The sequence below is a fragment of the Babylonia areolata genome, chromosome 12 (assembly GCF_041734735.1).
Source record: "Babylonia areolata isolate BAREFJ2019XMU chromosome 12, ASM4173473v1, whole genome shotgun sequence".
NCBI lineage: Eukaryota > Metazoa > Mollusca > Gastropoda > Neogastropoda > Buccinidae > Babylonia > Babylonia areolata.
Window position 1 is genome coordinate 17,337,421 of NC_134887.1, and position 15,341 is coordinate 17,352,761.

General features: G+C 49.9%; 1 protein-coding gene across 1 annotated transcript in view; it reads left to right on the top strand.

Annotated features, from left to right (window-relative positions):
* Positions 1–3,132: 3,132 nt before the first annotated feature.
* LOC143288083 (toll-like receptor 3) overlaps positions 3,133–15,341 on the top strand; it is a 29,955-nt gene continuing 17,746 nt past the window's right edge. Inside the window, exons 1-3 of the mRNA XM_076596360.1 lie at positions 3,133–4,311; positions 7,079–8,573; positions 11,633–11,998. Of these exons, the coding sequence (XP_076452475.1) occupies positions 3,209–4,311; positions 7,079–8,573; positions 11,633–11,956 (2,922 nt within the window). The 5' untranslated portion in view covers positions 3,133–3,208 and the 3' untranslated portion in view covers positions 11,957–11,998. The remainder of the gene's footprint in view (positions 4,312–7,078; positions 8,574–11,632; positions 11,999–15,341) is intronic.

The following is a 15,341-nucleotide window of genomic DNA, read 5'->3' on the forward strand; positions in this document are numbered from 1 at the left end:
GACGGGATTTTTCAGGAATGGGTGCATGTGTCAGCCTGTGTGTGTGTGTGTGTGTGTGTGTGTGTGTGTGTGTGTGTGTGTGTGTGTGTGTGTGTGTGTGTGTGTGTGTGTATGTGATTGTTGACAGCCAGTTTCAGGGTTTATTGTTTATTGTTGCTCATAGTCCAGACGACCGCATAGGGCCATATCAGGACTGTGAAACCATACAAATTGCTCAACCACGTCATCACAAAAATGTCACATCCACAGAGACACACACACAGACACACACAGACACACACAGACACACACACACACACACACACACACACACATGTGAAACGGTTTAAATATAATTATGTATGTGTGTGCGCGTGTATATGTGTGTGTGTGTGTGTGTGTATGCATGCACGCGCGTGTGTGTGCGTGCGTGTGTGCGTGCGTTCGTGTTTATGTGTGTGTGTATGTGTGTGTGTGTGTGTGTGTGTGTGCGCGAGCGTGTGCGTCGTGTATGTGTGCCTGCCAAAAGCATATGCACGAAATCTAACTGAACCCCCAAGGAACCAAAAAAAATGTCCATGGGTAAAAAAAAAAAAAAATCCATGCGGGGGAACCATTTTCAGAGGGAGCACTGACAATACAAAGCGGCGTCTCGTTGCATGACTCAGAGGGCAGGATGTAACGAACAGGCGAGATCTAACAGACCCTGTGTTTAGGACAACATTGTGCAAAAAGGTATTGAGAATCTCACCGGAGGTCTCTTTTTTTTTTCTCCGGGCATAGAATGAGTGTGAAACTAACTCATCTCTCTCTCTCTCTCTCTCTCTCTGTGTCTCTGTCTCTTTCTCTGTCTCTCTCTCTCAGTGTCTCTGTCTCTTTCTCTCTCTCTCTGTCTCTTTCTCTCTCTCTCTCTCTCTCTCTCTCTGTGTCTCTGTCTCTGTCTCTCTCTCTGTGTCTCTGTCTCTCTCTCTCTCTCTTACGCGCACACACACACAGATATATATATATATAGAGAGAGAGAGAGAGAAATACTGAGATATATGACTGTGTGTGTGTATGTGCGCGCGCGTGCATGTATGGGTGTACTGTGTATTGGAGCGTGTGTGCGTAACTGACTTAGCTGCAAACAGTATGAATCTTAGTACTCAGCTTCATGCAAACAGTGTATAAGCCTATTAATCCTCCCAGTACCTAACTTTATGAAAACAGTGAAACTGAATCCTGATAACGTGATTTCAACACGCAGCATCAGTCCTCATAGTGCCTGGCTTTATTCAGACAAAGCGCACGAGAACACACACACACACACACACACACACACACACGAACACACACACAATAACTCTCTCTCTCTCTCTCTCTCTCTCTCTCACACACACACACACACACACACACACACACACACACACACACACACACACACACACACACGCACGCACGCACCCGTCTAATAACACTTCTTGAGAATAGACGTTAAACTGAAGCGCACACACACACACACACACACACACACACACACACACACACACACACACACACACACACACACACACACACCCGAACACACACACACACACACACACACACACACACACACACACACACACACACACACACACAGCACAGCACAGCACAGCACATCACAGGTTCTCTAACCTTGCGCGGCGCACAGCCAATAATTATATCATATGTCACACAAAACTTAGCGCAGTAAGCCAAGTAAAGGACGTGACTCTGGAGGTGGAAATAGGGAGAGAGAGGGGGGGTGGGGGAAGAGAGAAGGAGGGTGGCGAAGGAACGGGAGGGAGAGAGAGAGAGAGGGGGGGGTGGAGGAAGAGAGAAGGAGGGTGGCGAATGAACGGGAGGGAGAGAGAGAGGGGGGGGGAAGAGAGACGGAGGGTGGCGAATGAACGGGAGGGAGAGAGAGAGGGGAGCAAATGAAGGGGAGAGAATAGGGAGAGAGAGGGGGGGGGCGTAGGAGGCAGTGAAGGGGGTGGGGGAGAAAGGGAGGGAGAGAGAGGGGGGCGAAGGGAGAGAGCGGCGGTGGGGGGGGGGTGAAGGGGGAGAGAGTAGGACTAGTGAAATGGGGGAGAGAGAGGATGAGAGAGAGAGGGAGGGATAAGTGAAGGGAGAGGGGGGTGAAAGGAGAGAGAGGGGGTGGAGAGAGAGAGGGGGGGTGAAGGGAGAGGGGGGGGTGGAGAGAGAGAGGGGGGTGAAGGGAGAGAGAGGGGGGTGAAGGGAGAGAGAGGGAGGAGGAGAGAGAGAGAGCAGGACTAGTGAAGGGGGAGAGAGAGAGAGAGAGGTGGGCAAGTAAAGGGAGGGGGGTGAAGGGAGAGAGAGAGGAAGGGGAGGTGAAGGGAGATAGCAGGACTAGTGAAGGCGGGGGGGGGGAGAGGGTGGGAGTGGAAGAAGAGAAAAAGACCGACAGTATGGGCCGAGTGGAGGGGGTTTAGGGGGGGGGGGGGGGGGCACAGGGGTTGTGGGATAAAAGGAGTGAGGGAGGGAGGGGCGGTCAGAAAGAAGGAAGGGTAGGGAGAGACAGAGAGAGACAGAGAGCAGGAGGAGGAGGGGAAGGGGGAGAGAAAGGAGGAGGAGGGAGGGGGGGGGGAGCAGAGACCTGCAGGAGACAGACAAAGTCAGGGGGGGAAAACCCTAACATCACAAACAAACGTTGTCTTACTCCAGCAGGTCATCCCGCCCATGCCGCACTACACAACAAGCACAGACCCCACCAACACACACACACACACACACACACACACACACACAAAGCAAGCAAACCACAACTGTCGCATCCATTCTGCTCCGTCGTGGCAACAGACAACACTCCAAACCCGCCGCTCTCTCTCTCTCTCTCTTGATCAAAAGGCCAACCACGTTCGTGTTTCCTTCTGTCAGTCAACGCGAAGTGTCAAGAGTGTCCGTGGACGGGATTTTGCAAACCTCCACTCAACAAACAAGTAGAGCGTGATACAAAATCCTCAAAGATCTCTCTCTCTCTCTCGCCGCTACACTCCGCCAAGACCCAAGCCCTGGGGAAAATAAATAAATAAATAAATAAAAAGACGGTTAACCAACAGATCGAAAAACTCAACTCCAATCGTGGTAACGTACTTTCTCCTCCTCCCCCCCCACCCCCCCACCACCCCCAACCCTCCCCCTCGAAACAACAACAAAACCACACACACAAAAAAAGTGACGTGAACCGACTGCTCCTCATAATACGGCCATGTCGCGGATGATGCCGCTGCTCCTGAGCCTATTTCATCTTGCCGCTGTGCTCGTTCTTTTTTGTTCTGTTCACGCCGAGAAAGCTACGTTCAGCCGCCGTCAGGCGTTCCAAGTACGTGGTGGTGGCGGCGGCGGCGGCGGCGGCGGAGATGGCGGTGGTGTTGGTGGTGGTGGTGGTGTTGGTGGTGGTGGCATCGAGCATGAAAGGGGGTCGCACGGGGGGCCGCCCGGCCGCGACAACGTCACGCAGGAGCCCCGCGACAAAGCCGCCAAGAGGAGGGAGCCCCAACACAAGGCCAGGTGGGAGCCCCTCGTCAATCCCACGCGCCGGGAGCCTCGCTACAAGACCACATGGGAACCCCACCGCGACAACCCCACTCGGGAGCCCCAATACAAGGCCATATGGGAACCCCATCGTGACAACCCCACGCGCAGGAAACCCCGCGACAACCCCACACAGGAGCCCAGCGACAAGACCATATTATGGGAACCCCACCGTGACAACCCCACACAGGAGCCCAGCGACAAGACCATATTATGGGAACCTCACCGTGACAACCCCACGCGCAGGAAACCCCGCGACAACCCCAAATGGGAGCCCAGCGACAAGACCGTACAGGAACCCCACCGTGACAACCCGACACAGGAGCCCAGCGACAAGACCATATTATGGGAACCCCACCGTGTCAACCCGACACAGGAGCCCAGCGACAAGACCATATTATGGGAACCCCACCGTGACAACCCGACACAGGAGCCCAGCGACAAGACCATATTATGGGAACCCCACCGCGACAACCCCGCGCGCCGGAAGCCCCACCACCACCACCACCACACACGCGACAAGCCCACGTACCCGTGCGGGGACGGACTGTGCCGGTGTCGGCACAGCGTGGCCAACTGCTCTATGGTGCCCGGAGGTCTGCAGCACGTGCCCAGCCTGCCGGCGGGCATCAGCTACCTGTACTTCAGCTACAACCAGCTGAGGGCCCTCCCTGCAGACTTCTTCCGAAACGTGTCCGGTCTCAGCAAGGTGGACGCCAGCCACAACAACCTGTCGTTCATCCACCCTGACGCTTTCCGCGCCATGAAGCATCTCAGGTGCATTCTGTCTCTGTCTCTGTCTCTGTCTCTCGTGCTCGCCTCACTCTCTCTCTCTCTCTCTTGAACCAATGATAAGGAATGTGTGTATGTATTTATACGAAGCCTTTAAAAGACTTAGCTGAACTAACACTGTTTACAGTGTGCTCTTGTAATGCCTTCAGTCAGTGTATTGCTGTTTCAATGAGTTCCTCTGCAAATCCGTGTGATTTATTCACAAATACTGTACCCCCCTTCAGAAGGGGCCATGGCCTATACTGGATAAACTTTTCGAGTTCGAACTTTTCGCGTCTCTCTCTCTCTCTCTCTCTCTCTCTCTCTCTCTCTCTCTTTCTCACCCCCCTCTCTTTCTCTCTCTCCCCTCTCTCTCTCTCTCGTGCTCTCCCTCTCCCTCTCTCTCTTTCTCCCATAAGTTAAAAAAATTCCCCCAGTCAGTTCAGATTAACGTTTCTCATGGCTTCTCCGCACGAATAGACCATTCGCAATCTGCCTACAGGTCTGTTTGAAGTATTCGGACTCCGAGCAAGTCTGATGTCTTAGAATTCAAACACTCTTTCTCTATCTCTGGACCTTGCAATTGGAATGAACTTCCTTTTTCGCTTCGTCAAGTCTCCACACTCAGCTCTTTCAAGTCTGGCCTTAATTAAAACCCACCTCTTCCCAAAATAGCCTCCTTTGCCTGCCTCTTCCTTGTCTTTAGTTTCTACAGTTTTAGAGTTATGCATGTGTGTGAATGACTGGTGCGAAAGCGCTTTGATTTGTCTCTGCACAAGATTCAGCGCTATATAAATACCATTATTATTATTAATTCTGAACTGAGTTTGCTTCTTGCTGACATGACCGCAGTTTTTGTGTGTGTGTGTGTGTGTGTTTTTGTTGTTGTTGTTTTTTTTGTTTGTTTGTTTGTTGTTATTTTTGTGTTGCTTTTTTTTCTTTCTCAAGGCCTGACTAAGCGCATTGGGTTACGCTGCTGGTCAGGCATCTGCCTGGCAGATGTGGTGTAGCGTATATGGATTTGACCGAACGCAGTGACGCCTCCTTGAGCTACTGATACTGATACAGTTGTTTTTTTGTTTGTTTGTTGTTGTTGTTTCGCTAAACCCCTTCATGAGGGGCAATGGCCTCTGCATCATTCACTCTCTTGGCCAAGAGGGTTTTTTAGGACAGTCGTCGGCAATATTACTGGATGGTTCCCAAAGGCTAACTATCCCCCAAGGCTGCAGCATTAATTTAAGACCCAGCGCAATCTTGAGTCATAGTCCTTCACAAAAGAGTAAGTTGTATTGCCGTAACATAGACAAGTGACATAAATACAGTATCAGTATCAGTAGCTCAAGGAGGTGTCACTGCGTTCGGTCAAATCCATATACGCTACACCACATCTGCCAAGCAGATGCCTGACCAGCAGCGTAACCCAACGCGCTTAGTCAGGCCTTGAGAAAAAAAAATGAGAGAAAAAAAGATAATAAAATAAAATAAAATAAGTAAATAAATAATAATAGATGAATACATAAAGAAGAAGAAGAAGAAGAAGAAAAGGGAAAAAACAACGGACACGACCGAACACAATGACGGCAAAGAAAGATGAAACTATAACAATTGTACATACATTTATAGTATTCTAAACAAAACAACTGTCAATTAGCGAATAAATCATTTGAATACGTCATCAAATGTATGTTGTTTGTTTCTTTTTTTTTTTAAATTCCACCGAAAATGTATCATTTGCTTATATCATAAGGTACGCCCTTATCACCACCATTTCCCCTAGTATTTCAGTTTTTCTAATGTCAAACAATGAATTTCCACACCTGTGTACAGTAAAAGTTATTATCTGCACCATTACTTCACACACCCACAAAATCTTAAAAAATACACATTTAATTTGAAAAGTTGTTTTTACTGTTAAAAAAAATAATATATAGTTTCATACCATAAATGGAGTGATGGCTTAGAGATAACGCGTCCGCCTAGGAATCGAGAGAATCATCGCACAGGTTCGAATTCCGCACAGTCGCCAGTATTTTCTCCCCCTCCACTAGACCTTCAGTGGTGGTCTGGACGCTAGTCATTCGGATTAGACGATAAACCGAGGTCCCGTGAGCAGCATGCACTTAGCGCACGTAAAAGAACCCACGACAACAAAAGGGTTGTCCTGGCATAAATCTTTAGAAAAATCCACTTCGATAGGAAAATAAATTTCAAAAAAATTGCTGGCAGGAAAAAAAAAAAAGTACCCTCAAAAAATGGGTGGCGCTCTCAGTGTAGCAACGCGCTCTCCCTGGGGAGAGAACAGCCCGAATTTCACACAGAGAAATCTGTTGTGACAACAACAACAAAAAGAAGAAGAAGTAATTGTAAGACGGGCGCAATAGCCAAGTGGTTAAAGCGTTGAACTTTCAATCTGAGGGCCCCTGGTTCGAATCTCGGTAAAGGCGCCTAGTGGGTAAATGGTGGAGATTTATCAACAAATATGCAAACCTGCTAGTGCCCTGAACCCCCTTCGTGTGTTTACGCAAGCAGAAGATCAAATACGCACGTTAAAGATCCTGTAATCCGTGTCAGCGTTCGGTGGGTTATGGAAACAAGAACTCATCCAGCATGCACACCCCCGAAAACGGAGTATAGCTGCCTACATGGCGGGGTGAAAATGGTCATACACGTAAAGCCCACTCGTGTACAAACCAGTGAACGTGAAGGTTGCAGCCCACGAACGAAGAAGAAGAAGGCTTAAGTAGTAATAGTAATACATTGTTTCCAATCAAAGGTTCCTGTTCCTAAGCGCCAACCCTGACCTGACCTACGAGTCCTTGGCACCGGTGTTCCTCATCCCTTCGCTGAGAGAGCTGGACATCATGTCGTGCGCGCTGGGTCCTCTGCCGGGGGCCCTGTTCCGACACGCCACCCTCCCGCAGCTGGAGAAGCTAATGCTTCACGACAACGACGTGGGCAACTTCAACCTGAGCACCTTCCAGCCTCTCCGGGCGCTGAGAGAGCTGGGTCTGGCCACCAACGCCGTGTCGTCTTTCCGGGCGGACGCCGTTCTCGGGGTTGAGAAGATCAACCTGGACTCCAACTACATGTTCCTCTTCCCCACCACCTGCCGCGGAACGTCGTCCGTGTTTCCCAAGCTGAGGCTCCTCCTCCTTCAGGGAAACCAGCTGAGCCAGATTCCGCAGCCTGTGTGTCTGCCCAGCGTTCAGGTAGTCGCCGTGGGGGAGAACAGATTCTCTCACATCGTTACGGGTACTTTCTCCGCACAGAACTTCCCGAGCCTGGTGCAGCTGTCTTTCTTTCAAATGGAAACCCAGATCCACGTCATTGAAAAGAACGCCTTCAGCAACCCCAAACTGCAAAGGATCAACTTGGCCTACAACAGGATCAGCTTCAGTTCATCAGGAATCCACGACGACAGCTTTGCCGGCTGCCCTTCCTTGTACAACCTGGAGCTGGCGGCCAACAAAATGGACGTGGACGAGGACAGGTTTGTCAGACTGTTCGGCCATTTGCGCACGGTCAGTCTCGTGGACATGCAGGACTCGAAGCTCAGACACCTCTCCCCGCGAATGCTGTCCATCTTTCCCAACCTCACTCGTCTACACATCAGCCGCAACCTTCTCCGGTCCCTACAGGACGGTCTGTTTGACGGTCTGAAGCACCTCAAACACGTGGACGTCTGCCAGAACCAGCTCAGCAACGTGCAGCCTTCCGTCTTCACGAGAACTGTCCGCAACAGACTGGCTTCCGTCGACCTGAGCGGCAACCCCTTTTCCTGCTCCTGCGACCTGCTGTGGTTCCAGTCCTGGCTGAAGACCAACGCCTCGCTCTTCAGAGACTCGTGGACCAACTACACCTGCCACAACAAGCCCAACGTGACGGTTCAGAACTACGTCGTGGCTGAGCAGGCGTGCGTGTGGAGCCAGGCCTCGTACATCCTGGTGGACGTCGTCCTGAGCCTGGTGATCCTGGTCCTGGTCATCACCCTCACTCTGGTCCGCTACCGCTGGCACCTACGCCTGCTGCTCTACGAGGCTCTGCATGGGCAGGCGGAGGGCAGGTGGCGCCACCTTCACGACGCCCACCACTTCGACTACGACGTGTTCGTGACGTACGACCTGTGCGACGAGAACTGGGTACGACAGTTCCTGGTGCCCGAGCTGGAGGGACGGCTGAGGCTGAGGCTGTGTCTGCAGGAACGGGACCTGGAGGCTAACCGGCCTGAGCTGGACGCCATCTCTGAGAGTCTGGAGAAGAGCAAGAAGGTGGGGTGGTGTGTTGTGTGATGTGGTGGTGTGTTGGTATCTCAAGGCCTGACTAAGCGCGTTGGGTTACGCTGCTGGTCAGGCATTTGCTTGGCAGATGTGGTGTAGCGTATATGGATTTGTCCGAACGCAATGACGCCTCCTTGAGCTACTGAAACTGAAACTGGTGTGTGGTGTGGTGTTTTGTGGGCAGGTGGTGTGGTGTTTTGTGTGGTGGAGGTGGTGTGGTGTTTTGTGTGGTGGTGTGGTGTTTTGTGTGGAGGTGGTGTGGTGTTTTGTGTGCAGGTGGTGTGGTGTTTTGTGTGGTGGGGGTATGGTGTTTTGTGTGGTGGAGGTATGGTGTTTTGTGTGGAGGTGGTGTGGTGTTTTGTGTGCAGGTGGTGTGGTGTTTTGTGTGGTGGAGGTATGGTGTTTTGTGTGGAGGTGGTGTGGTGTTTTGTGTGGAGGTGGTGTGGTGTTTTGTGTGGAGGTGGTGTGGTGTTTTGTGTGCAGGTGGTGTGGTGTTTTGTGTGGTGGAGGTGGTGTGGTGTTTTGTGTGGAGGTGGTGTGGTGTTTTGTGTGGAGGTGGTGTGGTGTTTTGTGTGGAGGTGGTGTGGTGTTTTCTGTGGTGGGGGTATGGTGTTTTGTGTGGAGGTGGTGTGGTGTTTTGTGTGGAGGTGGTGTGGTGTTTTGTGTGGTGGAGGTGGTGTGGTGTTTTGTGTGGAGGTGGTGTGGTGTTTTGTGTGGTGGAGGTGTGGTGTTTTGTGTGGTAGGGGTGTGGTGTTTTGTGTGCAGGTGGTGTGGTGTTTTGTGTGCAGGTGGTGTGGTGTTTTGTGTGGTGGAGGTATGGTGTTTTGTGTGGAGGTGGTGTGGTGTTTTGTGTGGAGGTGGTGTGGTGTTTTGTGTGGAGGTGGTGTGGTGTTTTCTGTGGTGGGGGTATTGTGTTTTGTGTGGAGGTGGTGTGGTGTTTTGTGTGGAGGTGGTGTGGTGTTTTGTGTGGTGGGGGTATGGTGTTTTGTGTGGAGGTGGTGTGGTGTTTTGTGTGCAGGTGGTGTGGTGTTTTGTGTGCAGGTGGTGTGGTGTTTTGTGTGGTGGAGGTATGGTGTTTTGTGTGCAGGTGGTGTGGTGTTTTGTGTGCAGGTGGTGTGGTGTTTTGTGTGGAGGTGGTGTGGTGTTTTGTGTGGTGGGGGTATTGTGTTTTGTGTGGTGGAGGTATGGTGTTTTGTGTGGTGGAGGTGGTGTGGTGTTTTGTGTGGAGGTGGTGTGGTGTTTTGTGTGGTGGGGGTATTGTGTTTTGTGTGGAGGTGGTGTGGTGTTTTGTGTGGTGGAGGTATGGTGTTTTGAGTGGAGGTGGTGTGGTGTTTTGTGTGGAGGTGGTGTGGTGTTTTGTGTGGTGGAGGTGTGGTGTTTTGTGTGGAGGTGGTGTGGTGTTTTGTGTGGAGGTGGTGTGGTGTTTTGTGTGGTGGAGGTATGGTGTTTTGAGTGGAGGTGGTGTGGTGTTTTGTGTGGAGGTGGTGTGGTGTTTTGTGTGGAGGTGGTGTGGTGTTTTCTGTGGTGGAGGCATGGTGTTTTGAGTGGAGGTGGTGTGGTGTTTTATGTGCAGGTGGTGTGGTGTTTTGTGTGGTGGAGGTATGGTGTTTTGTGTGGAGGTGGTGTGGTGTTTTGTGTGGAGGTGGTGTGGTGTTTTGTGTGGTGGTGGTATGGTGTTTTGTGTGGAGGTGGTGTGGTGTTTTATGTGGTGGTGTTATGGTGTTTTGTGTGGTGGAGGTATGGTGTTTTGAGTGGAGGTGGTGTGGTGTTTTATGTGGTGGTGGTGTGGTGTTTTGTGTGGTGGAGGTATGGTGTTTTGTGTGGAGGTGGTGTGGTGTTACACTGTGTGGTGTGTTGGTGTAGTATTGTGTCTTGTGGTTTGACGAGGGAATGGGAGTGGGTGTGGTGTGGCAGTGGTAAACGGTTTGGTGTGGTATGATATGGTATCGGGTGTTGTGTGGTGTGGTGTGGTGTGGTGTGGTCTTGTGTTATGGTAGTGTTGTGTGGTGTGGTATGGTGGTAGTGTGGTGTGGTGGCGGTGTAATGTGTGGTTTTGTGTTGTGTTGTGGTATTGTGTAGGGGCAGTCTTGTGCGTGGTGTGTCGTGGTGTAGTTTTGTGTGATGTGGTTGTGGTGTAGTGTGATGTGGTGGTTTGGTGTGTCGTGTGGTGGTGTGGTGTGTTTTGTGTGGAGGTTGTGTGGTGGGGTGTTGTGTGGTATCGTAAGGTTTTGTTTGGTGTGGTGGTGATGTTGTGGGTGGTGGTGTGGTGTGATTTGGTGTGGTGTGGTATGGCATAGTTTTTGCATGTTATGTAATGTTGTGTGGTGGTGTGGTGTAGTGTGACGGGGGGATGGGGGTGGGGTGGTGTGGTGGTGGTGGTGGTGCGGCGTGTTTGTGTGTTGTATGGAATGGTATGGTTTCGTGTGGTGGTGTGGTGTGGTATTGTGCAGTGGTAATGTGGGGTGGGGTGGTGTATGGTAGCGGAGTGGTGTGGTGGTGGTGGTGTGTGTGGATTTTTTTTGTGGTTTGGTTTGGTGGGGTGGGGTGTTGTGTGGTGTGGTTTGGTATTGTGTACAGGTAATGTGTGGTGTTGTGTTGTGTGGTGTGGTGTGGTGGGGTTTGGTGTGGTGCGATGTGGTTTTGTGTGGTGTGATGTGGTTTTGTGTGGTGTGTGGTTTTGTGTGGTGTGATGCGGTGTGGTTTTGTGTGGTGCGATGTGGTTTTGTGTGGTGTGTGGTTTTGTGTGGTGTGATGTGGTTTTGTGTGGTGTGTGGTTTTGTGTGGTGTGATGTGGTGTGGTAAACTGTACTTACTGCACTGCTATTAAATTGTAGGAAACTGTTCATTGGGCTTCTGTGTGTGTGTGTGTGTGTGTGTGTGTGTGTGTGTGTGTGTGTGTGTGTGTGTGTGTGTTGTTTTTGCTTTTTCTTGTTTGTTTTTGTTGTTGTTGTTGTTGCTGCTGTTTTCTGTTGTTGTTTTTCTACAAAAGATCTATCTGTTTGAAATTCAAGCTGTTCTTCCCGATACCGACTCTCTACTCCACTCCACAGGTGCTGATGCTCTTCTCGTCCAACTTCGTCCAGAACCAGCTGTGCCTCTTCCAGCTCTCCATGTGCCACCAGTACGTCAGGGAGCACGACGACGCCCTGGTCATCGCTTGCCTGGACGACCTGGGTCACCGTGACATGACCGCCGCCATGATGGGCGTGCTGAGGACCACGCCCTACATCCAGTGGGCAGAGGACCCGGAGGCCGCCTCCACCTTCTGGGGCTGCCTCCGGATCGCCCTTCGCGACGTCATCACCGCCCGCGACCAGGGTCCCCCTCCTCCTCAGCATCGTCAGCAGCAGCAGCAGCAGCATCGTCGGCAGTGACCATTTCTGACCCCTTCGGGCAGCCTCACCCATCCCTTTCAGGTGAGCGGCAGTATTAGTGGTCTTTCCGGTGAGCAGGAGTATTAGTGGTCTTTCCGGTGACCAGGAGTATTAGTGTTCTTTCCGGTGAGCAGGAGTATTAGTGGTCTTTCCCGTGACCAGGAGTATTAGTGCTCTTTCCGGTGAGTATTAGTGCTCTTTCCAGTGACCAGGAGTATTAGTGGTCTTTCCGGTGACCAGGAGTGTTAGTGCTCTTTCCGGTGAGCAGGAGTATTAGTGGTATTTCCGGTGACCAGGAGTATTAGTGTTCTTTCCGGTGATTAGGAGTATTAGTGCTCTTTCCGGTGAGCAGGAGTATTAGTGCTCTTTCCGGTGAGCAGAAGTATTAATGCTCTTTCCGGTGACCAGGAGTGTTAGTGCTCTTTCCGGTGACCAGGAGTGTTAGTGGTCTTTCCGGTGAGCAGGAGTATTAGTGGTCTTTCCGGTGAGCAGGAGTGTTAGTGCTCTTTCCGGTGAGCAGAAGTATTAGTGCTCTTTTCGGTGAGCAGAAGTATTAGTGCTCTTTCCGGTGACCAGGAGTGTTAGTGCTCTTTCCGGTGAGCAGGAGTGTTAGTGGTCTTTCCGGTGAGCAGGAGTATTAGTGGTCTTTCCGGTGAGCAGGAGTGTTAGTGCTCTTTCCGGTGAGCAGAAGTATTAGTGCTCTTTTCGGTGACCAGGAGTATTAGTGCTCTTTCCGGTGACCAGGAGTGTTAGTGCTCTTTCCGGTGACCAGGAGTATTAGTGCTCTTTCCGGTGACCAGGAATATTAGTGCTCTTTCCGGTGAGCAGAAGTATTAGTGCTCTTTCCGGTGACCAGGAGTATTAGTGCTCTTTCCGGTGATGAGTATTCGTACCTTTCCTGTGAGCAGTAGTGTACTCTTTCTAGTGAGCGGGAGTACTCGTGAGCAGGAGTATAAGTATTCATTACGGTGAGCAGAAATATTAGTTCTCATTCCGGTGAGAAAGAGTATTGTACTGTGCTCTTTCTGGTGAGCAGTATTTTACTCTTTTAGGTGAGCAGTATTGTATTCTTTCATGTGGGCAGGAGTATGAGTATCTGGTGAGCAGGAGTATTGTACTTTTTTAGGTGATGAATATTTGTACTCTTTCAAGTGGGCGGTATTGTACTCTTTCCGGTGAGCAGTACCGTACTCTTTCAAGTGAGGGGTATTGTACTCTTTCCGGTGAGCAGTATTGTACTCTTTCCAGTGAGCAGTACCGTACTCTTTCCGGTGAGCAGTACCGTACTCTTTCAAGTGAGGGGTATTGTACTCTTTCCGGTGAGCAGTATTGTACTCTTTCCGGTGAGCAGTATTGTACTCTTTCCGGTGAGCAGTACCGTACTCTTTCCGGTGAGCAGTACCGTACTCTTTCAAGTGAGGGGTATGTACGCTTTCTGGTGAGCAGTATTGTACTCTTTCCGGTGAGCAGTACCGTACTCTTTCAAGTGAGGGGTATTGTACGTTTTCCGGTGAGCAGTATTGTACTCTGTCCGGTGAGCAGTACCGTACTCTTTCAAGTGAGGGGTATTGTACGTTTTCCGGTGAGCAGTATTGTACTCTTTCCGGTGAGCAGTGCCGTACTCTTTCCGGTGAGCAGGAGTATTAGTACTCTTTCATGTGAGCAGGAGTATTAGTAATTTTTCCGGTGAGCAGGACTATCAGTACTCTTTCCAGGGAGCAATTCTTCCGATGAGGAGCAGTAGTAACTCTTTCCGGTGAGTAGTACTGTACTCTTTCCGGTTAGCAGTATTCCACTCTTTCATGTCAGCAGGAGTATTAGCACTCTTTTCGGTGAGGTGTATCAGCACTTTCAAGTGAGCAGGAGGGTTGTACTTTTTCCGATGAGGAGTATTAGTACTCTTTCCAATGAGCAAAATGTATTAGCACTCTTTTTAGTGAGCAGAAGTATTGTACTGTTTCAGGTAAGCAGGAGTATTAGTACTCACGTGTACGATGTTTACGTGATTTACAGTAGAAAATTAATCACGTTATCTAACTACTAATTCTTCAGACAGTGAAAGTAACGGAACCTAACAAATGCGTGTATATTTTGAATGAACTCGAATTTACTCAACACAGTTTTTCCGTCCGTTGCCCATAAACACATTTTTGAAGAAAAAAAAAGTCTAAAACAGTCTTCATTGCAAAGCGGGATTAACCGTGAAATTAACCGGAACATACATCTTGTTTGGAGTTCAGAAAGGCAGATTCAACCAAACAGGAGTTCGAAACAATCAACCAGTTTTGCTCATTGGTAAAAACGTGTGTAAGTATAGCTCGAAAAACTTGGGGTTTTTTAATACTACGGTCACTTCTATACCATTTTTGAGAAATATCAATCAGAACACGCCGGCTCCCTTTATCTGTTATTGTGATTTTGTGTTGTTTGTTCTCGACAATGCACGCGAATGGTGAATTGTCTCAATGCATTGTGTTATATCCAACAATTAGTATTTGTATTTCTTTTTATCACAACAGATTTCTCTGTTTGAAATTCGGCCTGCTCTCCTCAGGGAGAGCGCGTCGCTACACTACAGCACCACCTATTTTTTTTGGTGAATTTTAATATGGACTTATTTCCGCGGCCGACAGGCGCAATAGCCGAGTGGTTAACCAAAGCGTTGTACTTTCAATCTGTGGGTCCAGGGTTCGAATCTCGGTAACGGCGCCTGGTGGGTAAAGGGTGGAGATTTCTTTCAATCTCCCATGTCAACATAATTATGTGCAGACCTGCTTGTGCCTGAACCCCCTTCGTGTGTACATGCAAGCAGAAGATCAAATACGCACGTTAAAGATCCTGTGAATCTGTAATCCGTGTCAGCGTTCGGTGGATATGTGGAAACAATAACATACCCAGCATGCACACACCCCGAAAACGAAGTATGGCTGCCTACATGGCGGGGTAAAAACGGTCATACACGTAAAAGCCCACTCGTGTACATACGAGCAAACGGTGGGAGTCACAGCCCACGAACGAAGAAGAATACTTTCCGCTGCCATTTGTATTCGTATTCGTATTTCTTTTTATCACAACAGATTTCTCTGAGTGAAATTCGGGCTGCTCTCCACGGGGAGAGCGCGTCGCTATACTACAGCGCCACCCTTTTTTTTTTTCTTTTTTTTTCCCTGCGTGCAGGTTTATTTGTTTTTCCTATTGACGTGGATTTTTCTACAGAATTTTGCCAGGAACAACCCTTTTTGTTGCCGTGGGTTCTTTTACGTGCGCTAAGTGCGTGCTGCACACGGGACCTCGGTTTATCGTCTCATCCGAATGACTAGCGTCCAGACCACCACTCAAGGTTTAGTGGAGGGGGAGAAAATATCGGCGGCTGAGCCGTGATTCG